Source organism: Passer domesticus, chromosome 22, assembly GCF_036417665.1.
Source record: "Passer domesticus isolate bPasDom1 chromosome 22, bPasDom1.hap1, whole genome shotgun sequence".
Lineage (NCBI taxonomy): Eukaryota > Metazoa > Chordata > Aves > Passeriformes > Passeridae > Passer > Passer domesticus.
Genome location: NC_087495.1, coordinates 6,389,846 through 6,415,397, shown reverse-complemented (window position 1 = coordinate 6,415,397; position 25,552 = coordinate 6,389,846). Strand labels below are relative to the sequence as shown.

Genomic DNA, 25,552 nt, shown 5'->3' with positions numbered 1-25,552 from the left:
AACAGAGAGGAATTCAGTGGTTTATACTGAGACAATATTATTTGTGTCATTTGCATTTCCCAAATCCTTGTCTGGATGTAAACAACTTCATTCTAAGCCATCCTTATCACCAGGGTGGGTTAAGCAGAGACAAATCCTCTCACCCAATCTAATGAGTTGGTCACCTAATGAAATAATTTGTTCAGTTGATTTGCTCTGGTGAGCAGAAATGTGTGTATTTTTTGTGAGTAGAAATGTGTGTATTTCTGTTAACAGGTGGAAAGAGGAAGCTGGTTTGGGTTTAGCTGAGAGCAGGGAACAATGACCATGGAGTGTTTATAGTTCAGGAACTGAATCACAACCAAAGGGCCACAAAAAGCCCAGCTGGCTTTCAGGTTGTTACAAATTCTCTTTCAAAACAGGTCTGTTTCAAAGGGAAATAAAACACTCAGTGCTTCAGAGAGCCTCACACAATCACTGAGGTTGGAAAATAACTCCAAGATTGAGTCCAGCCTCAATCCCCACCTTGTCCCCAGCCCAGAGCACTGAGTGCCATGTCCAGTCCTTCCTTGGTCACCTCCAGGGGTGGGGACTCCACCACCTCCCTGAGCAGCAATTCCCATGTTTAACAGCCCTTTCCAGGGGAAAAAAATCCTCCTTTATCCAGCCTGAACCTCCCCTGGGGCAGCTGGAAGCTTCATTTTGAAGCAAAACCAGAGGGCTGCCCAGGAGCAGTGCAGGAGTTGGGGGAAATTCCTCAACTTCTTCCTGCCTTGAGCCTCCAGCTGGAAGCTCCACCTCCCTAAGTGCCCAAGGAGCAGAAATTAATTAATGCAACAGTCCAGGTATGCAGGTATTTGGTGAGAGGGAATGCTGAGAGGGCTTTGATCTGCTGAACGTGCTGAGCTGGGCAGGTTTTCTGGGATAGATTGGAGGTGCACAAGTAACCACGGTGAGCACTGAGTGCCAGCAGTGCACTGAGATTGCTCCCAAACCCTGGAATCCTGAATTCCAGGTGTCAAGGACAGCCAGGCACACCTAAAATTGCTCCCAGAGCAGGGATGGCCACTCCGTCACCTCCCTGGACAGTTCCAAACCCTAAAATTCCCCCTGAGAATTAGACTTATTAACATGGTATTCACAGAATGACCAGGTTGGAAGAGATAGACTTATTAACCTGGCATTCACAGAATGACCAGGTTGGAAGAGACCTTAGAGATCATGAAGTCCAACCCATGCCCTAACACCTCAACTAAACCACAAATCCATTTATCAAAAACATATGAACCACCCATTTCCACCAAAACCCAGGGGAGAAAAAAAAAACAACCTCCACACCTTTGATCACCAGCGAGAAATTCCCATCCGCAAAGGCATTCTCGGGCATGAGGATCCTGCCCTGGTTGTAGGAGCTGTAGACACGCTGGTCCCCAGCTGAGTACATGTCACAGAGCCTCTCCATCCTGCCGTCCCCGTAGTAGGAGCTGAGCAGGTCCCAGTGCACCACGCGCTGCCGGTCGTTCAGGCGGTCCTGGGTCCACACCATGCGGTGGCTCTTGCAGGGCAGCACGGCCTGGGAGCCCAGAGCTGCACTGATGTTCAGCACGGACACCACCACGCTGGCGGGGTTGGAGGCGTCGGCTGGGACTGGAAAAAACAGGAGGAAATGGCAAGAAAATGAGTTGTGGGGTGATGGAGTTAATGGTGTGGGAAGGAGATGCTGGAGTGGGAGTCAGGCTTTTGATTCAGGTTTCAAGATCAGCATGGAGAAATGTCATGGAGAATCCTGAGCTGGAAGGGACCCAGGAACCACTGATCCAACCTTAGCCCTGCAGAGGCACCCCAACAACCCCACCCTGTGCATCCCTGAGAGGGATCCAAACCCTCCTGGAGCTCTTGGGGCTGGGATCATTCCCAGGGGAGCCTGCTCAGTGCCCCCCTCAGGGGGAAGCACCTTTTCCTAAAAAATAAAACTTTAAACCACAGATTTCATTCATGTGTCTAATCAGGACTGCACACTCGAGCTGTCCCACCCACCCTTCCTAATCCTGAGCCCTGGTTTAGTCCAGGCTTAGACACTCCAGTGCATGGGATGCACAATCCATGGAAGTCAGCAATGAAAGCCCCTGTGCATGCCATGGAATCAGGGCCCTCTCACTCCTCCCATGATCATAAAAAACCTGGCAGATTTAGAGATGCCACTCACCTGAATATGAGCACACAGAACCTGTCAAAGCAGAAAACAAAGAGTGTTACTGACAACAAAAGGATAAAAAAAGCTACAAAGACACTCCAAGTCAGCAGCCACCTCTGGCATTGCTCCATCCATTCCCTTCCCTGTTAATGCTGATGTTTATGGCTGGGTGTTTATATCCATTTCCCACTCCAGCCACACTCTTTGCACAGTTAATTCTGTGATGCTCTGGGTGCAGCAGCTCACATGACTCAGATCCACACAGGAGGAACTTTGCCAGAGATGAACCAATTCCTTTGATTCTGCATTTCTCTGGCCCAGTCGCTCCTGCTCCTTGTGTGGGAGGGGTCTGGAAGGTCTCCTGGCACCAGGCTTTTGATTCCCAACACAGATTCCCAACACAACCCCACCATTCATCTCTCCACCCAGCCAAACCCATCAAAATCACAGGAGGTTTTGTCCTGCTAATGTCACAGGCACAAAGTCCTCCAGACAAAGACTGTATTTTTTTTTTCTTTAGCCCTGGAATTTATGAATTTCAAATTCAACTCCAGATTGGGAGTATTTTAGTATTTTAGCACACCCCCAAGTGCTGAGAATTAACTTGGTTTCCTCCTATGAACAAAAAATGAGCAGCACTGGCTGTTGAACTGCCAGCTCAAAGGCACTTCAAACAGGAGGTATTTTTCCTTCCATTTAAAATCTCACCATCACAAAGAGAAAAATCAAATCCTGGCCAAGGTCTGTGCTCTCTGTATGTAAGAAAGAGACATCATAATTCCATCCTTTGATTGTCTCTGCACAATGTGCCAGCTGCAGCCCTTGTCTCTGCAAGCCAGGACTTAGATTTGGCTTAGAAAAACAAAAGAATGATTAAAAAAATCTCTTCCACAGCACCAAATCAGGAAAAATTGGTGTCACTTGTGACCGGCCAACAGCTGAGGTGCCACTGTGTCCTTGTGGCTGAAGGGGGCCAGGGGACAATGTCGTGACATGAACAGTGATTTGGGAGCTGGGGAGTGGTGTCTGAGGCTGCTTCCAAGCCCTGCATGAAAAACAAATTGGTTTGGTGGGACAGAAACATCCTCTGCTGGCTCGGGCAGAGGAATGAAGGCATTTACTGCTCTCCTTCCTCTGGCGAGCTAATGGGAAAAACACGGAGCAGCACCGAGTTTACCAGGCAGATTTAGGAATGCAGCACTGCAAATGCAGCGAGTGACAGAAGCTCTGAGCTCACACCAGCACCTGCCCCTGCACCTCTTTGGAGTCCTGCACCTCCCACCTGCCAGGGCAAGGACTTCCCTTCCCCATCCCTATCCCTATCCCTTCCTTATCCCTTCCCTTCCCTTCCCTTCCCTTCCCTTCCCTTCCCTTCCCTTCCCTTCCCTTCCCTTCCCTTCCCTTCCCTTCCCTTCCCTTCCCTTCCCTTCCCTTCCCTTCCCTTCCCTTCCCTTCCCTTCCCTTCCCTTCCCTTCCCTTCCCTTCCCTTCCCTTCCCTTCCCTTCCCTTCCCTTCCCTTCCCTTCCCTTCCCTTCCCTTCCCTGTGACAATTCCAGCCCTGGGCTCAGCTGGGAGCAGGGATTTTGGTGAGTCAAGTGTAAAACCAAAGAATTTTCAAGCACCTGGACAGAGCTCTGACCTCTGTCCCCACAGCCTCCAGGGCCTGGAGCTTCTAAACCTCAGCTGCCTTCAGAGCTGTCAACACAGATCTCAGCTGTGGCTTTCATTTTAGAAGTTCAAGTTCCATGGGATGGAGAAGCACTTTGTCTTCTCTGGGTGATGAAACCACAAAAAAACCCCAACAAAAGACAATTCTGTGCTGTCCCCTGACACGTTCTGTGCTGAGTCAGCAGGATCCCAGAGATATTCTGTGGTCCCACAGCAGAGGAAGAGGAAAGCAGCCTGGAAAATGATTTCTTAATCCCTTGTAAAAGGCAGAGCCAGCTCGCACTTCTTGAATCCCATCCATTTTTCATGTGAAGAATTAAGCCACAAAAAAAAAGGCCCCAAAAAACCAAAAAAATCTGTGGGCAAACTAGGAGCAAAAGGCTGGGGCTGTGCAAGATGTGTGACATGCTCAGAGCTCTCCAGGCAGTGTCCTTGGAGGACAGGGACAGAAAATTGTCCCCTGAGCCCTGCTGGGACTCAGGAGCTGCTGCTCAGCTCGGTGCTGAGGGAACCTCTGAGCTCCTCTTTCACACTGGGGGATGCAAAACAACCAGAGCAGAAAAGGACACGTCCTTCCCCAAATCTGTGGGTGCCAGATTCCTCCCTTCTGCCACAAATCCCTCTGTTTACAGGAGGTTTAATGGGCTCTGTGGGGTCGTTACACAATGGTGGGAAAAGCAGCAGCCAGTGCCACCAGGCTGTCCCCAAACTCTCTGGGGAGTGGCAGTGGCTCCAGCCTGACTCTTCAGGGGGCTGAGAGGCCCTGAGGGCTTTGGTGCAGCAGCCTGGAGGTGACAGTGACACAAACGAGCCCAGGGTTTTTGAACCCACTGAGCAGTAACATCTGGGCTCATCTGGAAGGGAGATATGGTGAGCAAAACAGCTGAGCCTAAACTGCTCCCAGCCCAGCCTGCAAGACTCAGCTTTTCAGTAAAACTGAATTTCCCTTCAAAGCCAGGCTTTGAGCTGGGATTTTTCTCCAAATCTCTGTGTTTGTTTATTTTTTAAAGGCTTCCTGGGCCAACTTTCCCAGCAGCAGCCTCTCCCCCACTTCCCAAAAGGATTCCAGAGCCCTTAAACACCCCTGCAGCCCCAGCAGCTCCTGCACCCCTGCAGGTAGGAACATGCAGGGAGCAGGAATGTGCTGCCTGTGCAGAAAGGGAAATCCTGGTGTCTGTGCAAGGAGCCAATCCCAGCTGGGGCACAGACAGGATCCCTCCGAGATCTGGGATTTTTTTCTGGGATTTTAGCAGAGCTTTAAAGCCTTGTGAGCTTGGCCTTGGCTGCAGGCCCACGGGATGGGTTTGTAGAGCCATTCCAAACACGGAGCTGTTCCTCCCTGAGACTTTAACACTTGAGGGAGTGGTTCCTGTGCAGGAGGGGTCACAGATCTCCCCCCATCCCCAACCTCCTGATGGATTACAACCTGATTTAGGCAGGCTCAGTGCATCCAGGTCAACCCAAAATGCAGCAGGAGCTCTGTCAGAGACCATCCCTGCTCAGGGGCACCTTTGGCTCTGCAGCAGCCCAACCTGCTCTTCCTGCCCTGGCTGCCCTGCCAAGCCTCGCTGGGAGTCACTGGACTGGTTGGTGCTTCTGGAGCACACAGCTGTGGCCTCTCCTCCTCCTCCTCCTCCTCCTCTTTAACCCACCCCACAGCCCAGATTTCTGAGCCACTTTAACCCTTCTGTGCCTATGACTGATCCCATCGCTTGCCAATTCCTCAGCCTTGCCTTGGGGCATTGCAAAAGTTCCATGGTGACACGGAAAGTGGATTAATCAGGGGCCAAAGGGAGAACTCCTCACCTTATTCCACCTCAGTCCTGAAGAGCTCAGGTGTCAGGCACAGCCTTTTAAAAGGGCTGGGAAGAGCAGGGGGCCACCAGTCCCCAAAGAACTCCTCACTTCCTACTCCTTTCTTGCACCTTGCTACCCAAAAGTGAATTCTGGGTCTGTCTTTATGCTGAGAAGAGGAAAAGAAACCCAAAAACCACACATCCTTCTTCCCCTCCATCTGAATCCTCTCTCACACACCCCCCAAGCTGTTTCTGCTTCTTCAAAAGTAAAAAAATAACCTTGAATCCTAAAAATCTGACTCTGAAAGCTTTGCTGTACTCACAGCCAAGCTTATTGGTTTTGAATTTACTGATAGGAAAAAAAAAATTGCACAAACATGCTGAACAGAGCTCCAACAACCTCAAACATTTTTTCCATTCTCTCCCCAAAAAGCAGAGAGGAAAGCTATGGCTCCCTCCCCTCCCCAGATGAAAACAGAGCAAATGTAGGAATCTGAACAAAGTCTTACAAAGATAACACTTCAAAATCTTGTAGCCAGCCCCCAGCCCGGCAGTGCAGCTGAAAGAAAAAGAAATAACACCACACCAGCAGCTCAGAGCTTACTTTGCTGAAGCAAAATCTGCCACAAGAGGAGTTTTAAAAGTTGCTCCATTTCTTCGGCTCCTCGGAGTTTTCTCCTCTCTTGAAAAACAAGCTGAAAACTTTCTTTTTTTTTTTTTTCCCCCCCTTCTTTAACTTTCTTTTCTGTAACTGGAAAACACTATGACCTCATCAATTTACATCCCCAGAGCTGAGGACAGCAGCTCAGATTCTGCAGGGTTACTCCACCTCCTTCCCTTCCCTTCCCTGGCACTTTCTGCAGATCCCTCTCGTCCTTCCCCTCCCTCTGGCACCTCCTGAGCCCTCCCTCACTCTGACATCAAACTTGGTCCCACACAGCTCTGGGCTGACAAAACAAATCTTTCTCCCTCCCCCTAGGGATGGAACCAATTTTCCTCGTGCTTTACTTGATCCAGCTGTTCCTGCCTTTGTCTGACACTGCTCCAGACTGGATTTATTCTGCTGCCTTCAATGGGGTTTTGATCTCCTCATCTGGTTTCACTTCCAGCTCCAGTCTCCAAAGACAACCTAGAAAACAAGATTTACCCCGTCCTGTGATTTGTAAGCAAGGGCTGGGTATTTACAGGAAAATTACAATGGGTAAAGTCAGGAAATAAAGTATAAAATAGGAAATAAAGTAGCTGCTGCTAGGATATTAAAAGTAAAATTATATATTATAGGAAAATTAAAATATGGTAAATTTTTCTGTTTTCTCACATTCTGTTGTCAGGTTATTGTGGCTTATGGTTAACACCATTTAGTGGATTGGATTTATTGGATTTTACAATTCCATCAAATTAATCATCAAGTGAAGAAAAGGAATTAAAAGTGACTGTTCTTAAATGTCTGTGGGACTCCACGAGAGAACTTAAAAACACAAGTCAGGAGCCTTCCCATGGGACCCATGAGCATAAACTTAATTGTCACACTTGAATTTTTCCTTCTGACATTTTTCTGTCTCTCTACTCTACCAGAAAATCCCAGAGGGGGAAGAGTTTCAGGAAAGAGGAGTAGTATTATAATTATAATTATAATTATAACAACCCCCTAAATAAACATTTAAATAATTACACACTGCAACAAGGGAAACTTTGGGAGCATCCAGATCAGAACTCGAGCCAGTCCAGGATCCTGTCTCCAGCATCAGACAGAACCAGACACTTCCAAACAAATTCCAAGAAACTGAAGCTATTATTATTATTAGATAATATGGCCATGAAAAAAAAAAAAAAAGAACAAGGAAAAAAAAGAAAAGCCTGCTGTTAACTCCACACTGTCCAAGACAGATCCAGAGAAGTGGTTTGTTTCTAGGGAAAAATCCTGGAACCTCCTGGAAGCTCCTAGAACCTCCTGGAATCTCATGGAATTTCATGGGATTTCATGGAATCTCATGGAATTTCATGGGATTTCCTGGAGTTCCGTGGAATCTCGTGGAGTCTCCTGGAATCTCATGGAGTCTCCTGGAATCTCCTGAAATCTCATGGAATCACATGGAATCCCATGGAATCACATGGAATTTAATGGAATCTCATGGAATTTCATGGAATTTCATGGGAATCTCATGGATTGACATGGAATCACAAGGATTCACATAGAATCTCCTGGAATCTCATGGAATTTCATGGACTCTCCTGGAATCTCCTGGAATCACATGGAATCTCCTAGAATCTCATGGAATTTAATTGAATCTCCTGAAATCTCACGGAATCTCCTGGAATTTCATTGAATCTCCTGGAAGAAGGAGCCTTTCCTGTTGTCTCCATCAGGGATCCACCCTGGAAAATGCCTGGCTGCGAGGCAAAATCTGCTCCCAACAGCAAATTTTTCTCCTTTTTCTTCATTTTCTCCATGCCCTGCTCCCTCCCAACCACGGGCAGCACCTTCCAGGCTGCAATTCCAGGGTTTTTTCCCCCACTTTTCTGCCTCCCAGCTGTGGCACTGCAGAGGTTACTGCCTGCTCCTCGCGGGGTTTTTGGGAGGGAGCAGATTGCTGTGGTTGCTGCTCTCATGGACTGGACATTTCCTGACTGCAAGGAGCCAAGTCCAGGCTGAAGTCTCCTAAAATCACCCAGGGGAAGAGCAGCAGCTTCTGTGGGGTTCACAGAGGGGATGAAAGGGACACGTTTAGGGCGTTGTTATAATTATTTTATATATTTTTTATATATATCTGCCTTGTTCTTTCTGTAATCCTGCACAGTCTGCAGCCAGCCCTGCTTCCTGGGGCTTTGCTACTCCAAAGACATCCTGCAAGAGCAGCTGTGTCAACATTTTTCCTGGTCTAGGAGCTGAATTTTTAACCAGCTTCTCCACTCGGAGCTGAGCTGTGCTCCTCAGCCTCTCTCCTTCCCCACTCCCAGGAGAATTGAGGATGATTCTCCCAATACCGAGCATCCCTGGCTGCCCACTGCTGACCACAAATCCTGACCAGAGAAAGCAATTTCATGCAGGCAAGGAAAAGGGAATTTCCAGCAGCAGCAGCAGCAGCAGGAGGGGTTTTGCAGGCTCTGCACCTGCCGGCAGATCAGGTCAGCAGCACAAAAAAGGCTCCCGTCGCCTCTTTTTCATTGTGGCAAAATGAATTTTCACACCTAATTCACATCTAAAGCAGCGACTCAGGTGGACAGAGCCCTGCTGGAAGTGCAGGGTCGCGAGGGTAATTGGCTGGTGGGAAGTGTTGGATGTCAGGGAGTTTCCTCCTCCCCATCTCTTCCATTTTTAGCGGTTTTTTTGTTTTCAGGCTGCACTGAGAGACTTCCCAATAAATCCAGATTGGAGACCAGCAGCCAGAAAAACTGAGCAAGTGTTGGATCGAGAAAAAAGGGGAACTCTCCATCCTTCAGTGCAATTTTTGGGAGGCACTAAGCCTGGCAAACAGGAGTGGAAGTGGCCCCTTCCACCCCATCCTCACATAAATACAGGAATTAAAAAGGAATGCCAGCATTAATGATCTCTTGACACAAATTACAGCACAAGGCCTTGTGTGCAGGGTTTGTCAGCACTCCAGGCTTATCATCAACAACTTCTTTAAATACAGGATGCAGAGTGTTCCACCAGGATCAAAGGAGAAAATACCTGCTCATGGGAAGAAGAAAGGATTAAATTCCTGGGACAGAAAAGTAGTAGGGAATGCTACAGTTTAGGAATAAAGAGTACAAGTGTACAGCTAATTGGCAGTGGCAAAGGCAGCAAGGAAAAAATAAAATAAAATTCAAAATAAAATATGGAAATAAAGAACTTTGCATGGGAACAGCAAAAGAAAGGCACAGCAGCTCAGGGTTAATTTACACCAACACCATTTTAATCTTTCACTTTTCTCTTGAAACCAAATCTTCCAGCTGCCACGAAGCCCTTAAGCAAGCCTGAAATAATCCAGCTTAGAGCAAGAACTGTGAACTGAAAGGACAAAACTGAAAGCCAACCACAAGGCCAGGCTGCCAAGCAGAGCCTGTCATTACTGCAGGGCTGGAACACGCCAGGCACCTCCCAGCCCCAGCATTACCCTGCTTGTTCCCCAGCCACAAACACAAAACCCCCTGATTTGCCTTCTCGGGAGGGCACAGCCACGATGACAAGGTGATGCTCTCAGCAGATGTTTTTTGGGGTTTTTTTGTTTCATTTCACTGGAATCCACTGTAATCAGCAGCCACCAAAGCAGCTGGGGCAAACAGGGCTGGAGGATGAGCAGGGCAGAGCTCTGACACCTTTAGGCTGTGGTGGATTAAAAAAAATATATCATGGGAGCATGAAATAGCAGAGATATTATAGAGATATAGAGATATAATAGCCAGAGAGAGGTGAGGTGCACAGAAATGCCCCACTGCAGTCACTGCTGTGCCCGAGCACTCCTCCATCCCAGCACTGCTGATTTTGGAAAAGAGCTCCAAGGTTGAGCTGATCACAACCAAAGGGCCACAAAAACCCCTCGTGGCTTTCAGGTTGTTGCAAATTTTCTTTCAAAACAGGTCTGTTTCAAAGGTAAGTAAAACACTCAGTGCTTCAGAGAGCCTCACACCATCACTGAGGCTGAAAAGAGCTCCAAGATTGAGTCCAGCCTCAATCCCCACCTTGTCCCCAGCCCAGAGCCCTGAGAATTGCAGGGACACCTCCAAAATGGGCACTGCAAACCTCCCTGAGCAGCAATTCCCACTTTTAACCACCCTTTCCATGGGGAAATTCCTCCTGATGCTCATGCTGAGCCTCCCCTGGTGCAGCCTGAGGCTCCAGTTGGAAGGAAAAGCCGAGGAACGGGAGCAGCAGGTGGGTTTGGGGCTGGGCTCTGCAGCTCCTCGACTCCCTCCTGCCCTGAATCCCCACCTCCCTCCAAGCCAGGCAGCAGAAATTCATCCGTGTGCACGTCCAGGAATGCAGGAATTGCTGCAGATGGAAATGCTGGGAGGGTTTTGATGTGCTGAACACGCTGGGCTGTGCAGAGTGGCTGGGACAGAGCTGGATGAGCGGGACAGAGCGAGGAGTTAAACTGCAGCACCCAGGACATTTCCAGCTGTGTGCATTATTCCCATTAATCCATTGTTTGTGTGTCCTTGGAGCAGGTCACAGAGCTCTGGCTGCACCCAAAGGCATCTCCAGAACTCCCTGCATTCCAGCACCCTCGGATGGCACAGCATTTAAACACCTCCTTTGGCTGGAAAGCTTCAGATTCCTGGGATTCATCTCAAAAGCATTAATAAAAACCAGTTAGAAAAACAGAGAAATTGCCCAGGAAACCAACACTGATTTTTTTTTCTTTTATATTTTATTCCAGACAGAAGCTACCCAAAAAAAACAACTGACCAAGGAGAAATGAGAAAACAACAGGCAGCAAATAAATCAGGGATGGAAAAAGAGACACAAAGCAGCAACTCACAGACACCCACAGAGCAGGTGTAAATTATAGTTTTCTGTTAAGTTTAATATTTTTTGGGCATGACCAAATTGTGTGAAGGTAAATCTGAAAAATCACTTCTCTAGAAAAATTATTTTATTGAAAAAAAAAAGTTTTAAGTACTTGAGATGATTGTTTCGATTTAAATGCTGTTTAAAAAGGACTAAAATCACATTAAATGTGTTTTCTGGTCCCTCACTGAGGTGTGCAGGGCTCTCTCTTGGTCACAGCACACTTGGGTCTGTCCCACACGGCACAGGCAGCTCCTGGTAGGAAAAATTTGGAATCTAAACAGACAGGAGCAGGAGGGAGCCATGGAACACAAAAGGAAATGAGTCACCCAAACTCACAGCAGTGGCAGGACTGGGAGCAGAGCCTGGACCAGCTGCACAGATTTGGGGAAGATTTTGAGAAAAACTCTCATTTTTAACTTTCCACTGGCCCCATTTCATCCCTCCTGCCTCTCAGACCTTCCCAGTATTCCCATTCCCTAGGAGTCATTTCTACCTGTTGCTTCTTTACCCCAGTGAAATGACATTTTCTACCTTTTATTTCATCTGAATTATTAAGTATTTATCTCCCAGTCTATTCTGAGGGCCAGGGGTGTCTTCAACATAAGAGTCTTAAAGAAAAAACAGCTCAAAATCCATGAGGGGATGGAAAAACGTGCAGCTCTGAATTGGAGTGACAGCAATCAGAGCTCCAGGAGAGGCTCTGCTCAGGTATCTGCATCTCTTAATCCTTCCCTAAGGTCCACAGCAGCAGCCAGCAACTGGATTTTCCTAAAAAATCAGGATTTTTTTCAAGGCCGCTTGAAACTGAGTGCTCCAAAAGCTTCTAAATTTATACAAAAGATCCCCCAAAATCAACTTTTGAACCTGGAGTGCCCGAGACAGAAGAGTGTCCAAGGCATGACACAGGACTGACTCACTGCCATGTGCTTCTGGAGCACTTGAGCTTTCCCAAATCCACAAAAAATCCATCAGGCTGCACTTTGGGGGATGGATCCCCAGCCCTGGTCCAGTTTGGCAGCTGGCAGACAGCAGGAGGCTCAGAGGAAATGGCTGAGGCATCAAATCACCCTTTGAAATGTGCTCAGCCCCTGGGACTGTCCCCAGCAATGGGGGAGAAAGCAGCAGCTCCTGGCTGCACCTCATCCACTGTCTGAATTCTCCAGCCTGGGAAAAGCTCCAGCCACAGCACCCAGCACTGCTCAAACTGAATTTCACTCCTCCAACTAAATCAGATTTCTCCAACCTAAGAAAATCTCAAACCACAGCACCCAGCACTGCTCAAACTGAATTTCACTCCTCCAACTAAATCAGATTTCTCCAACCTAAGAAAATCTCAAGGTACAAGCACCCAGCACTGAATTTCACTCCTCCAACAGGCAAGATTAAATCAGATTTCTCCCAGCTAGGAAAAGCTCAAACCACAGCACCAAGCACTGCTCAAACTGAATTTCACTCCTCCAACTAAATCAGATTTTTCCCAGCTGGGAAAAGCTCAAGGCACAGCACCCAGCACTGAATTTCTCTCCTCCATGAGCCAACACTAAATCAGATTTCTCCAACCTGGGAGAAGCTCAAGGCACAGCACCCAGCACTGCTCAAACTGAATTTCACTCCTCCAATAAATCAGATTTCTCCAGCCTGGGAAAAGCTCAAGCCACAGCACCCAGCACTGCTCATTCCTGTGAGGAACAAGAAAATTCTGGGAGTTCTCAGGAGCTGAGAGCTGACATTTTGTGTCCCCTTTGTGGCCACCAGCGCTGTGCCTCAAAGCACATTTTGTGGCCTCTCTGCACGTGGGAACAGGAGGTTTTGACACTAATTGCAGCCCATCCATTGCACCCGCCTAAAATAATTAAGCAGTGGGATTCCAGCTTATTTTGAGATCAGAAATGACTGGGAAAAGAGTGGGAAAATTAATGGGTTGGTCCTGAAGAGGGTGCTCAAAGGTGCCTCCCAGAGTTGTGTTATTTCATTAAAAATAAAAATACTTTGGGTGAAAGGAGGTTGCTTTCCATAATTCAGTATAATCCTGCTGCCAAATTTAGACACATAAACATGGAGCGTGGTCAGCTTTTAAGGGGAGTCTGTGTGAAAAGTGTATTTGCTCAGGATTAACCCAAAAGGACTCTGGCAACCAAAATTTTAGCTGAAATCTCCAGGGTGCTGCTTGCTTTGCCTCCTTTAGAAACCATGAGAGAGTTCCCACTCCACTTTGGGGATGACAGCACATGTGGAAATCCCAATTTCTCCCTCAGAAAAAGGTGGAAAATATGGAAATCCATATTTCTCCTTCAGAAAAACATGGAAATGCAGTTCCTCAGAACAAGGTGCAAATGCAATTTCTCCCACAGAACAAGGTGAAAATTCATATTCCTCCCTCAGAACATTGTGGAAATGCAATTTCTCCCTCAGAACAAGGTGGAAATGCATATTTTTCCCTCAGAACAGTTTGAAAATACATATTTCCCCCTCAGAACAAGGTGGAAGTGCAATTTCTCCCTCAGAACAAGGTGGAAATGCAATTTCTCCCTCAGAACAAGGTGGAAATGAATATTTTTCCCTCAGAACAGTTTGAAAATGCAATTTCCCCCTCAGAACAGTTTGAAAATGCATATTTCTCCCTCAGAACAAGGTGGAAGTGCTATTTCTCCCTCAGAACAAGATGGAAATGCAATTTTCCCCTCAGAACAAGATGGAAATTCATTTTTTCCCTCAGAACAAGATGGAAATGCAATTTCTCCCTCAGAACAAGGTGGAAATGCAATTTTTCCCTCAGAACAAGGTGGAAATGCATATTTTCCCCTCAGAACATTTTGAAAATCCATATTTTTCCCTCAGAACAGTTTGGAAATGCAATTTCTCCCTCAGAACAAGGTGGAAATTCAGGGTGAGCAGTCCCAGACTTACCCTGGGGATGATTCTGGTGCTGCTGGGCCGATCCCAGCTGGCTGTGCCATGTCTCCCTGGCCTGGCTGTGCCACCTTTTTGTGGCTGTGTCACCCTGGCCTGTCTGTGCCACCATGGCCTGGCTGTGCCATGTCACCTTGGCTTGGCAGTGCGGCCCTGGCCTGTCTGTGTCACCCTGGCCTGGCTCTGCCATCTTGGCCTGGCAGTGTCACCCTGGTGCCACCCAGGCCTGGCAGTGCCATGTCACCCTGGCCTGTCTGTGCCACCATGGCCTAGCTATGCCACCTTGACCTGTCTACGCCATGTCACCCTGACCTGTCTGTGTCACCCTGGCCTGGCAGTGCCACCCTGGCCTGGCTGTGCCATGTCACCCAGGCCTGACAGTGTCACCCTGACCTGTCTGTGTCACCCTGGCCTGTCTGTGCCACCATGGCCTGGCTGTGCCACCTTGGCCTGGCAGTGTCACCCTCGTGCCATCCTGGCCTGTCTGTGCCATGTCACCCTGGCCTGTCTGTGCCACCATGGCCTGTCTGTGCCACCATGGCCTAGCTATGCCACCTTGACCTGGCTGTGCCATGTCACCTTGACCTGTCTGTGTCACCCTAGCCTGTGTCACCATGGCCTAGCATTGCCACCTTGACCTGGCTGTGCCATGTCATCCTGGCCTGGCAGTGCCCCCTGGCCTGGCTGTGCCATGTCACCCTGGTGCCACCTTGGCCTGGCAGTGTCACCCTGACCTGTCTGTGCCACCTTGACCTGGCTGTGCCATGTCATCCTGGCCTGTCTGTGTCACCCTGACCTGGCAGTGTCACCCTGGCCTGGCAGTGCCCCCTGGCCTGGCTGTGCCATATCACCCTGGCCTGGCTGTGCCACCATGGCCTAGCTGTGCCACCTTGACCTGTCTGTGCCACCCTGGCCTGTCTGTGCCACCTTGACCTGGCTCTGCCATGTCACCCTGGCCTGGCAGTGTCACTCTGGCCTGTCTGTGCCCCCCTGGCCTGGCAGTGCCCGTGCTGCCAGCAGGGACCCCTCAGTCCCTGACACAGCCCTGAGCCAGGCGGGGTGAGGCCGTGAGTAACTGCTGCTCACCCTTTGCTGACTCCAGCTCTTTTTTCCTGCAGCTTTAACCAGTTCCTCACTGGCTGCTGCTAAAACTCAGCCAGATCATCCTAATTCCCTTAAAACACAAAAATCTGTTAATTTTTCACCTGCTGTGCCAACTCCTTGCTCACAATTCCACGTCCTTGTATTGACACCAATCATTTTACAAGTGAGAAAGGAATTCCAGAGGTGCTGAGAGGCTCCAGGAGGGTTTTTTTCCAGACCAAAGGCAGTGCAATTCCCTCAGCCAACACCTGCCTGAGCAGCACCAGGCCTCATTTACTAAACAGGTAAAAAAAAACCCTCATTTTTTAACATTTTCTACTTCAAACCAAATTTTAGCCACTTCCATTTAGCCTTGTCAGTGCTACTGTCCATTCCACCTCCTCTTCTTCCCATAATTTTGCAGAAAATAAAGCTACATTCAAGGGGGATAAGTCTCACTTTTAGAGTTCTTAGTAAAAAAAAAAAAACAAACCTCATTTTTAAACATTTTCTACTTCAAACCAAATTTTAGCCACTTCTATTTAGCTTTGTCAGGGTGCCACTGTCCATTCCACCTCCTCTTCTTCCCATAATTTTGCAGAAAATAAAGTTACATTCAAGGGGGACAAGTCTCAATTTTAGAATTCTTAGTGTCCATGCAAGAAGCAAGACAAAAATATCCCTAAATCAGGGATTTGACCCAAAAGTGATGTATCAGCTGTTTTTTTTAAATTCTCTGACTCACAGAACTCCTTGCTTCAATTTTATTCCTCAGTTTTGTAGGGAAAATCAAGCAAGAATGGATTCTTCCACAGGAAAACCAGCACCCTGTGTTTGCTCCAAGCTACCTCAGATGTTTACAGCAGCGACAGTTATTGATATTTTTATTTATTTATTTAAGAAGCAGTAGGAAAAAACCACCAAAAAAACCACTTTTCAAACCCATTTCCCAAACGCTCCAGGCTGGGCACTGCGTGCTGTTATTTTTGGAGAGTTTCAGCCCAAATGACCCCAAACCAAGATGTTTTCCTGGAAAACAGGACCAGCATGAACGGTGAAAAGAAAAGATGGCATCTGAGCCAGGCCCAGGTGCTGTGTGCAAGGTTGGTAATTCCACTCAGCCAGGTTTTTTTTTTGGTGGGAACAAGGCTGGTTTGTTCAGTTGGGAACCTCTGGAGCAGGGATCAGTCCCACCAAAGCACAGCTGGCTCTGGGATGTGAGGAGCAGCCAACGTAACCAACATTTGGGTTTTTCACATCAAAGTGCCCCCATCAGCTCACCAGAGTAAAGGCACCCACTGTTCCTGCTCGGGGTTATTAAATTTATTAATTATTAATGGGCCTGTTAATGCCCTGAAAGGTGTTTTGTACACCCAGTGCAATAAACATCCCCTGATGCTGGCTGATTTACTCCCTTTGGGGGCTGGAGCCTATTGGTGGAAGAAAGAACAGTTCTTACAATAAAAATATCAGAACAACTCTTTTTTTTTTTTTGCAGAGAAATTCTCCAGCAGCAAAAAAAAAATCCTCTCCCTCTGATGCCAAAAAACCCCAAAACAAAACCAACCAACCAACCAAAAAACCAAACCCAAAGCAAACAAAAACCCCACAAACAACAACAAACAAAACCCCAAACAGAAATAAACCACACACACACAAAAAAACCCCAAAAGAAGCTCAAATAACCAAATTTTAGGCACACCAGCTATCAGAAGCCCATACAACAGGAAGAATATTTCTCTTTATTTCTCTTTTTGTTGCTCCAGTTGTGTGCAGCAGTGCCATGAATCTCCTGCTTCAATCCTAAAAATCTCCTGTCATTCCAACACCTCATCTGGAGCACCCAGCAATTTTCCAGTTATATAAAATACTGGAAATTGATGCAGGCTTTTAGGAAAAAGCTGCAGGAAGCAGTTATTTCCCATTTTTCCCCTTCCCATATACAATCATCCTGATTCTCAGCTGGAATGTGTTTTTTAAGTTCAACTGGATTTATTTGTGGCTGAAATAACTTTTATTTTATGTCCAGAAGCCTCTAAAAAACCTCAAGAATCCATGCTGGTGTCATGGAACACCACATTTTCTATACAAGACTCTTAAAAATGGATTTAATTCTTACTCTGGTGAGAAACATTGCTCTCCAAGTCAAAATCCTGTTTGCCAGGAACTGTTACTTGCTAACATGTAAAATAAATTGTATTTTTGCCACTGCCATTGCTGGGCTCTGAGCTTTCCAAAATGGGGCAACACCCTCCACATTTGCAATGGGATTTGGTTCAGAGAAACAAAATTCACTTTTTATCCCCTCCAAGTCAGCTATTTCCTATTTTAGAGCCAACTCACTCCAGCCAAACCTGATCAGAGAGGAAATTCCTGAATTTCTTCTGTTCAGCTGAGCTTGCTGCCTGCCTAGAATCCAAGAATTAGGGAAAAATGAGAGACATTAGGTTTATATTCCAATTTTCAGGGACCTTTCCAGCCCAATCAGTGACATAAAATCCACTCAGTTATCTCCAAGCTCTGTAATGAATTTATCTGGTTTTCAACCATTTCCTCTCAGAACAGCAAAATAATGGAAATCTTCAACATTTGGGCAATTTTACAGCAAAGCTTTCCTGTTTGCAGCTTTGTTTTTGTTACCACAGCTACACAAGCACATAAACCTTTGTTAAGTGTTAAATTCAGATATTTTGGAGAGGAAAAGCAGCTCCTAATAAAGCTTTGTGAGAATATCCTGGACTCATGCTCCCCCTACAGAAAATCAGGGGCATTTTCCACCTCTCTCTTCAGTGGATTTCAATTTCCAAGAACACTGAAGGAAGCTGACACAGCCCTGGGGTGTAAAACCTGATTATTGCCTTGTCAGACAGGAGTTTTTCCACATGGAAAACGCAAATCCTGGGAGATTTAAGATGTTAGGAAGGAATTCTTGCCTGTGAGGGGTGGAAAGGCCCCGAGAAGCTCAGGATGTCCTAAACTGCACCTCGTGCAGCAATGATTTCCAGATTATTTCCCTCCCTTTCAGTTTATTCTCTCCTAGCAGAAAAAAGGGAATTATTTTCAGGGAGTTTCCCAGCTCATCCTTTTCCCCCTCAGCCCACTCCATCTCTTTGCCAAAATACAAAAATTAAATCACACTGAACCACCCAGAAGTGCCTCAAAGCCCCAAAAGAAAAGCAGAACTCAGATTAAAAGTCCTCTGTCAGGGTTTATTTTAAACACCTGTATTTTTCACAGCTCTCACAACTCTCTTCAACCATGCAAAAGCAGCTGATTGTATCAGGCTTGTCTCAGGCACAAAAGTTTTTGTACTTAATGAACAATTAGCTCTGAGCTTTGACCAATATCTGGATGTTTTACATGACAGGGGTCAGTCAAAGACAAAAAAAAAACCATTTTTTATTAACACAAAAAGAAATGTGCCTTTTAAGGATGCTCACAAGGCTCCACGTAAGAGACAACAAAAGCTCCTGCAGGTAAATTCCACGGAATTCTGATCCCATTCCCACCCCACCACAACTCTCAGGAAAACCCCAACCTTTCTGCAGCAAGGCTGTGAAAGAATGCAATTTAGAAAAGAACTTTTTTGTGCCATATAAACAAGAGGAATTCTTTCACTGATCCCTTCTCCCACACCTGATTTTTCCTAGGTTCAGCCTCATCTCAAAGAGAGACTCCAGAAATTCAGCAATGACCACAGGAAAGAGCTCCCACCTCTCCTCTGGGGAGGAAAAGCTGCCAGTTTGTCCTGGGAAAACTCCTTCCTACCGTTTCCATCACAATCAGAAAAAGGTTAAATGTCATCAACATACTTAAATATTTTTTTAATTACAATTGCAGGTTAAAATTTGTGACAGGTGGGGTTTTTTTTTTTTATCGCTTGCTCCTCAGGTAGATCTTGGGGGTTTGCCACCCTGCAGGAGCACTTTTCAAGCCAGCTTTTTTCCAGATGCGCTCCAAATCTTTCTCAAATTTTATCTGAAATAGGAAAAAAAAGAGAGAAAAAAAATGGTAACACAGCTTAGAAGCAACAGCCACTGCCCACGTGTCCCAAGGACAGTGTAGGTGTAACACACACAAAGGAAACAAAGGTTTTAAGTGTCAAAATATTGAATTTTACTGCAGAAAAATACATCAGAAGACATTAAAATGCACAGGGATTTTGGCAGTGTCATTTTAAAGTGCTGTGCAAGGAAAACTGAGAAGGTGGACAATGAAATGGTGAGGAAAAAGGAAAACAAGAGAATTGTACAGAATTCACTGCAAAACTGAAGCAGTGGAATTACAATTAACCCTAATTTGGAATTGGGAATTACAATTAACCCTAATCTGGTCAAGGTGAGAATTCCTAGAGAATGAACTAAATTCTATCTCACAAAAGGAGAACATGCCCAGCTTGAACAACCCCCCATGTCTTCCCTGACCCCTTCTAGTAAATAAAAGGTTCTATAAAAAAAAATAGAATAAGAAACACTTGAGGTTGGTGGCAAGACAGGGGAAAAATGAAGATTAAAGCATTCTCCCTGAGCCAGGGTGGACACATGAATTTATCCTTCACACAAATACTAAATTCATCTCCATTAATCACACATAGTTCTAAATTACTGTCATGGAAGAAAAATTGAGCCCAGCAATTATCACATTTATGTTTGGAATCACAGAATCCCCGAGGCTGGGAAAGATCTCTGAGGTCTCATCAGCTGTGAGTGATGTCCACCCTGTCACCTGCAGCGAGTGCCACATCCAGGAATTCCTGGGACACCTCCAGGGATGGGGACCCCAAACCTCCCTGGGCAGCTCCTGGACACCCTTTCCATGGGGAAATTCCTGCTGGTGCCCAAGCTGACCCTCCCCTGGCACAGCTTCAGGCTAAATAAATAAAATAAAGCTGCATTCAGAGAGGACAAGTCTCAGTTTTAGAGTTCTTAGTGTCCATGCAGGGAGCAAGACAAAAAAAATCCCTAAATCAGGGATTTGACCCAAAAGTGATGTATCAGCTGGTTTCTTAAATTCTCTGACTCACAGAAGTCCTTGTTTCAGTTTTATTCCTCAGTTTTGTAAGGAAAATCAAGCAAGACAAGCTGATTTTTCAAGGTAATTTTTCACTAAATCCATTACCCAACACCAAACAGAAGCTGGTTTTCTTAAATTCTCTGACTCACAGAACTCCTTGTTTCAGTTTTATTCCTCAGTTTTGTAAGGAAAATCAAGCAAGACAAGCTGATTTTTCAAGCTCAATTTCCCCTAAATCCACTTAAATCCACCACCCAACACCTGACCAGAAGCTGGTTTTCTTAAATTCTCTGACTCACAGAACTCCTTACTTCAGTTTTATTCCTTTTTTCCTTTGTATGGAAAATCAAGCAAGACAAGCTGATTTTTCAAGGTAATTTTCCCCTAAATCCATTTAAATCCACCATCCAACACCTAAGGAGAAGCTGGGCTGATGTGTGGGCACATTTCTGCCGGGGAGCTCCCCCTCCCCTGAGCTCACCTGACGCCTCTTCTTGCGCCCCTCCTTTACCCTCCTGCGGATGAACTTCCTCCTCTTGAGCAGCTTCTTGTACTTGTGCCTGTTCATTTTCCTCCTGCGGATCTTCAGCACGTTCCTGCACTGCACCTTGTCACCCAGGCCTCCCTCTCCTTCCTCCACAACCGCTGTCCCAGCAGCAGGGGGACACTCCAAGGGCTGCGGCTTTTCATGGCCGGCTTCCCCCCGCGCGTCCCCGGCTTTGGGCAGGGAGTACCTGACGGTCAGCCAGCTCTCCAAGGGGCTGATGGAGAGTTTCCTGGGAATGAGGATCTCCTCCAGCTCGGGGTCCAGCGTGTGCCACTGCTGGGGCTGGGCCCCGCTGGTGTTGGGGGGCTGGGTGCTGTAGCGCGCGCACGGAGAGCGGCAGCACAGGAACGACGACACCGACCTGGGCAGGAGGTGGCCTTGGGGAGAAAGGGAGAAAATTTGCCCTCAAAAGGCAGAATTTTCCAGGGGAAAGCTCTGCCCAGCTCTCAAACTGCCAGTTTGTCCTTAAAAAATCCTTGGGAAACAGAGAGATCTGGCCAGAGCAGGCTGATAGAGGGAGACGCGCTCGCAGAAGTTGTATCGGCGTCACAAAGGCAAGGGAGGGTTTTCAGTTTTAACTGCAGTGCTGCCATGCTAAAAATATTTCATATTTTACTGGGTAAGCTGCCCAGGCAGAGCAGGGTGGAGGTTCCCCCTCAGTGGGAGGTGAAAGGAGTGGAATTCCATGGTATTCAAGGTTCTCCTTCACTGGAAGGAGCAGGGAGTGGAATTGCATCGTCTTTAAAGTTCCTCTTCACTGAGAGCTGGAAGAGTTGGAATTCCATGGGTTCCCCTTCACTGAGAGGTTTCCCTGCTCAGCAGGAGTTTGGAATTCCATGGTCTTTAAGGTTCTCCTTCACTGAGAAGGTTCCCTGCCCAGCAGGAGTTTGGAATTCCACGGTTTTTAAGGTTCCCCCTCACTGGGAGGTGAAAGGAATGGAATTCCATGGTCTTTAAGGTTCTCCTTCACTGGAAGGTGAAAGGGATGGAATTCCATGGTCTTTAAGGCTCTCCTTCACTGGGAGCTGTCCCTTCCCAGCAGGAGTTTGGAATTCCACAGTGTTTAAGATTCTCCTTTCAGTGGGAGCTGGAGGAGTTGGAATTCCATGGTCTTGAAGGCTCTCCTTCACTGAGAGGTTTCCCTGCTCAGCAGGAGTTTGGAATTCCATGGTCTTTAAGGTTCTCCTTCATTGAGAAGTTTCCCTGCCCAGCAGGAGTTGGAATTCCACAGTCTTTAAGGTTCTCCTTCACTGGGAGGTGAAAGGGATGGAATTCCATGGTCTTGAAGGCTCCCCTTCACTGGGAGCTGGAGGAGTTGGAATTCCATGGGTTCCCCCTCACTGGGAGGTGAAAGGGATGGAATTCCATGGTTTTTAAGGTTCCCCTTCAGTAGGAGCTGTCCCTGCCCAGCAGGAGTTGGAATTCCACAGTGTTTAAGATTCTCCTTTCAGTGGGAGCTGAAGGAGTTGGAATTCCATGGTCTTGAAGGTTCTCCTTCACTAGGAGGTGAAAGGAGTGGAATTCCATGGTCTTTAAGGCCCCTTCCAGCCCAAACCCTTCCATGATCCCATGAAGAGGAACGTCCTTGTGCTTTAATTAGGAATGTAAGGAAGGGTTTGCTGTATCAAACCTCTCTGCTGCTAAGGAATCTTCTCCTAAGGTCAAACCAAAGCCACACCATACACACATAAAAAATCAGAGACATAAAAGCATTTGACAACCACTGACTCAACAAGATCCTCCTCTCTCCTGCATTGCTTGGTGGGAAAAAACAAACCTTCTGGGAGCCCAATTACGCCAGGAAAATAAACCCAAACAAACACAATTTTTGGCCACACAATACCAATTTACCTGCAATTCTCGAAGCCTTCAGTAACTGGGAACTCAGCCGTGATATTAACATTTTGTTTCTCTTTGTTCACTGGCAGAGCCAGCAATGACTGTTCGAATAAGAATATTTATTTCAGTAATGCAAACATGCAGCATTAAAAAAACCTTCCCTATTCAACCCCACACGCCCAAAAGACAGGCTGAGACCCTAAACATCCTCCTGGTTTTACCCTCAGTCTGCCGGGCTCTGCTGTGGGGGTCAAGCACAGGAGCAGCCGAGCCGCGGAGGCGATTTATTAACAAATACCAAATATTTAACTTTAAAAACACGGCTGCCTGGCACAGCCCCGCTCCTCCCTACGGCCGGTAGGAGCAGCCGCGCGGCATAAAAACCGGCCGTCACCGAGGGGCCGCCTCGTTCCCCTCAGCCCTGCCGGCACTGCCGGCGCTGCCCCGCCCCGGGCGGGGTCCGCACGGAGCCCCCGAGCCGCGGAGCTCGCCCTCCCCTCACGGCCCCGCCGCCGCCGCCGCCATCACCCACCGGCCCCGCCGCCACCGGAACTTCCGGCCGCCCGCAGCGCCCCCTGGCGGCGCGCGCGGGCAACGGCCCCTCACGGCCCCTCAGGGTCCCGCGAGGGGCGGGTGGCGGTCCCGCGTGGGACTTTGTGGTTCTTCGTGGTCCTTTAGGAGCGTTTATGGTCCCACACAGCCCCTCAGTGTCCCTCGAGGGGCCGGTGTCAGTCCCGCGTGGGACTTTGTGGTTTTCATGGTCCCTCACAGCCCCTCAGGGTCCCGCGAGGGGCGGGTGGCGGTCCCGCGTGGGACTTTGTGGTTCTTCATGGTCCTTTAGGAGCCTTTATGGTCTCTCACGGGCGTTCAGAGTCCTTCACAGCCCCTCAGGGTCCCGCGAGGGGCGGGTGGCGGTCCCGCGTGGGACTTTGTGGTTCTTCGTGGTCCTTTAGGAGCGTTTATGGTCCCTCACGGCCCTTCAGGGTCCCGCGAGGGGCGGGTGGCGGTCCCGCGTGGGACTTTGTGGTTCTTCGTGGTCCTTTAGGAGCGTTTATGGTCCCACACAGCCCCTCAGTGTCCCTCGAGGGGCCGGTGTCAGTCCCGCGTGGGACTTTGTGGTTTTCATGGTCCCTCACGGCCCTTCATGGTCCCTCACAGCCTTTCAGGGTCCCTCACAGCCCCTCAGGGTCCCGCGAGGGGTGGGTGGCGGTCCCACGTGGGACTTTGTGGTTCTTCATGGTCCTTTAGGAGCCTTTATGGTCTCTCACGGGCGTTCAGAGTCCTTCACAGCCCCTCAGGGTCCCGCGAGGGGCGCGTGGCGGTCCCGCGTGGGATTTTGTGGTTTTTCGTGGTCCCTCACAGCCCTTCGTGGTCCCTCACAGCCCTTCAGGGTCCCTCACAGCCCTTCAGGGTCCCGCGAGGGGTAGGTCTCGGTCCCGCGTGGGACTTTGTGGTTTTCATGGTCCCTCAGGGGCATTTATGGTCCTTCACGGCCCTTCAGGGTCTCCTGAGGAGCCGGTCTCAGTCCCGTGTGGGACTTTGTGGTTCTTCGTGGTCCTTTAGGGGCGTTTATGGTCCTTCATGGCTCTTCAGGGTCCTTCACAGCCCCTCAGGGTCCCGCAAGGGGCGCGTGTTGGTCCCGCGTGGGACTTTGTGGTTTTCATGGTCCCTCACGGCCCTTCAGGGTCCCACGAGGGGCCAGTGTCAGTCCCTTGTGGGACTTGGTGGCCTTCATGGTCCCTCATGGGTGTTTATGGTCCCTCACAGCCCTTCAGGGTCCCTCATGGGACTTTATGGCCTTCATGGCCCCTCACAGGCGTTTATGGCCCTTCATAGTCCCTCAGGGTGCTGATCTGGGTTCCTCACAGGACCTTATGGCCCTTCATGGTCCCTCACAGCCCCCTGTCATTCTCTGAAGGGTTCTGTGATTGAGGGATTCTGTGATGCTGTGAAGGGTTCTGTGAAGGATTTTGTGATTCTCTGAAGGATTCTCTGAAGGGTTCTGTGATTCCCCGGGGGTTCTGTGATTCCCTGAAGGGTTCTGTGATTCCCCGAGGGTTCTGTGATTCCCTGAAGGGTTCTGTGATTCCCTCAGGGTTCTGGGATTCCCTCAGGGTTCTGGGATTCCCTGAAGAGTTCTGTGATTCCCCGAGGGTTCTGTGATTCCCTGAGGGTTCTGTCATTCCCTGAGGGTTCTGTCATTCCCTGAAGGATTCCCTGAGGGTTCTGTGATTCTCTGGAGGGTTCTGTGATTCCCTGAAGGATTCTCTGAAGGGTTCTGGGATTCCCCGAGGGTTCTGTGATTCCCCGAAGGATCCTCTGAAGGGTTCTGTGATTCCCTGAGGGTTCTGTGATTCCCCGAAGGATCCTCTGAAGGGTTCTGTGATTCCCTGAGGGTTCTGTGATTCCCCAAAGGATTCCCCGAGGGTTCTGTGATTCCCCGAGGGCTCTGTGTGCTGTTCCAGAGCCTGTCCCGTTGACGCAGGGCTCATGGAAGCACACACACACACACACACACACCCCTCCTGCCCCACCCTCGTCGGCAGCCGGGGGCAGGGCCCGGTGGCCGCTGTCCAGGGACAGCCACACCTGTCCTCTCCCCTTACCTGCCTGTTGTTTGTCTTCTCTGGCTCGGCACAGGAACCCACCATCTTGGCACAGCATGAAAGTGCCTAATCAGCTGGCATGAGGGAGGGATGTGGAAGCCAATCCCAGACTTCAAAGAGCTTTTTGCTTTTATACCTACCTCAGCCAGAACACAGGAGATTTATTCACCAGCTGCTTGCAGTATTTCAGACCAGAACAAGGGTCTGTCAGAGATTTATTCACCAGCTGCTTGCAGAATTTCAGACCAGAACAAGGGTCTGCCTCTGGTTTAGGTACACCCCACTGTGTCAAACCCAACTACCCTGAAAGGTTAACGTGGGTTAGAGTTTCTTCCTGAAAATTAGGAATAAAATTCCCTTGTCAGGAAAGAGAAACCTATAAGGAGAAATTAAATGAAGTAAACAGTTCGGTAAACAGAC

The 25,552-nt window shown here is 48.3% G+C and overlaps 2 protein-coding genes and 1 long non-coding RNA gene across 6 annotated transcripts in view; 1 reads left to right on the top strand and 2 right to left on the bottom strand.

Annotated features, from left to right (window-relative positions):
• Window positions 1-15,383, bottom strand: part of MXRA8 (matrix remodeling associated 8) — a 31,449-nt gene extending 16,066 nt beyond the window's left edge. For 2 of the 3 annotated variants that reach the window (XM_064396830.1, XM_064396832.1), the window contains exons 1-4: window positions 14,042-14,181; window positions 6,242-6,766; window positions 2,186-2,206; window positions 1,318-1,626 (exon numbers count right to left, since the gene is read on the bottom strand). In XM_064396830.1, the coding sequence (XP_064252900.1) occupies window positions 1,318-1,626; window positions 2,186-2,206; window positions 6,242-6,290 (379 nt within the window). In that variant the 5' untranslated portion in view covers window positions 6,291-6,766; window positions 14,042-14,181. Of the gene's footprint in view, window positions 1-1,317; window positions 1,627-2,185; window positions 2,207-6,241; window positions 6,767-14,041; window positions 14,182-15,249 lie in introns of those variants that run through there. The other variant, XM_064396831.1, reaches the window with a different exon arrangement.
• Window positions 15,327-16,756, top strand: LOC135284968 (uncharacterized). The gene is made up of 2 exons (XR_010350022.1): window positions 15,327-15,432; window positions 16,090-16,756. It is a non-coding gene; the product is annotated as an uncharacterized LOC135284968 (long non-coding RNA).
• Window positions 16,757-18,315: 1,559 nt separating this feature from the next.
• Window positions 18,316-23,106, bottom strand: AURKAIP1 (aurora kinase A interacting protein 1). Of its 2 annotated transcripts, none has more exons than XM_064396838.1 (4): window positions 23,059-23,106; window positions 22,539-22,627; window positions 20,622-21,064; window positions 18,316-19,105 (listed from the first exon to the last, which is right to left on the bottom strand). In XM_064396838.1, the coding sequence occupies exons 2-4, from the start codon at window positions 22,588-22,590 to the stop codon at window positions 19,001-19,003; spliced, it is 600 nt and encodes a 199-aa protein (XP_064252908.1). In that variant the 5' UTR covers window positions 22,591-22,627; window positions 23,059-23,106; the 3' UTR covers window positions 18,316-19,000. The 2 variants fall into 2 exon arrangements, with proteins under 2 accessions (XP_064252908.1, XP_064252907.1); XM_064396837.1 differs by lacking the exon at window positions 23,059-23,106 and adding an exon at window positions 22,748-23,043.
• Window positions 23,107-25,552: the final 2,446 nt, after the last annotated feature.

Excerpts from the sequence above, each read along its gene's own strand:
- AURKAIP1 (XM_064396838.1), bottom strand. The coding sequence starts at position 22,590 with ATGTTAATATCACGGCTGAGTTCCCAGTTACTGAAGGCTTCGAGAATT. Across the intron at positions 21,065-22,538 it reads GAAGGCTTCGAGAATTGCAG|GCCACCTCCTGCCCAGGTCG; the intron begins GTAAATTGGTAT and ends TTTCTCCCCAAG. Across the intron at positions 19,106-20,621 it reads GGCGCAAGAAGAGGCGTCAG|ATAAAATTTGAGAAAGATTT; the intron begins GTGAGCTCAGGG and ends TTCCTATTTCAG.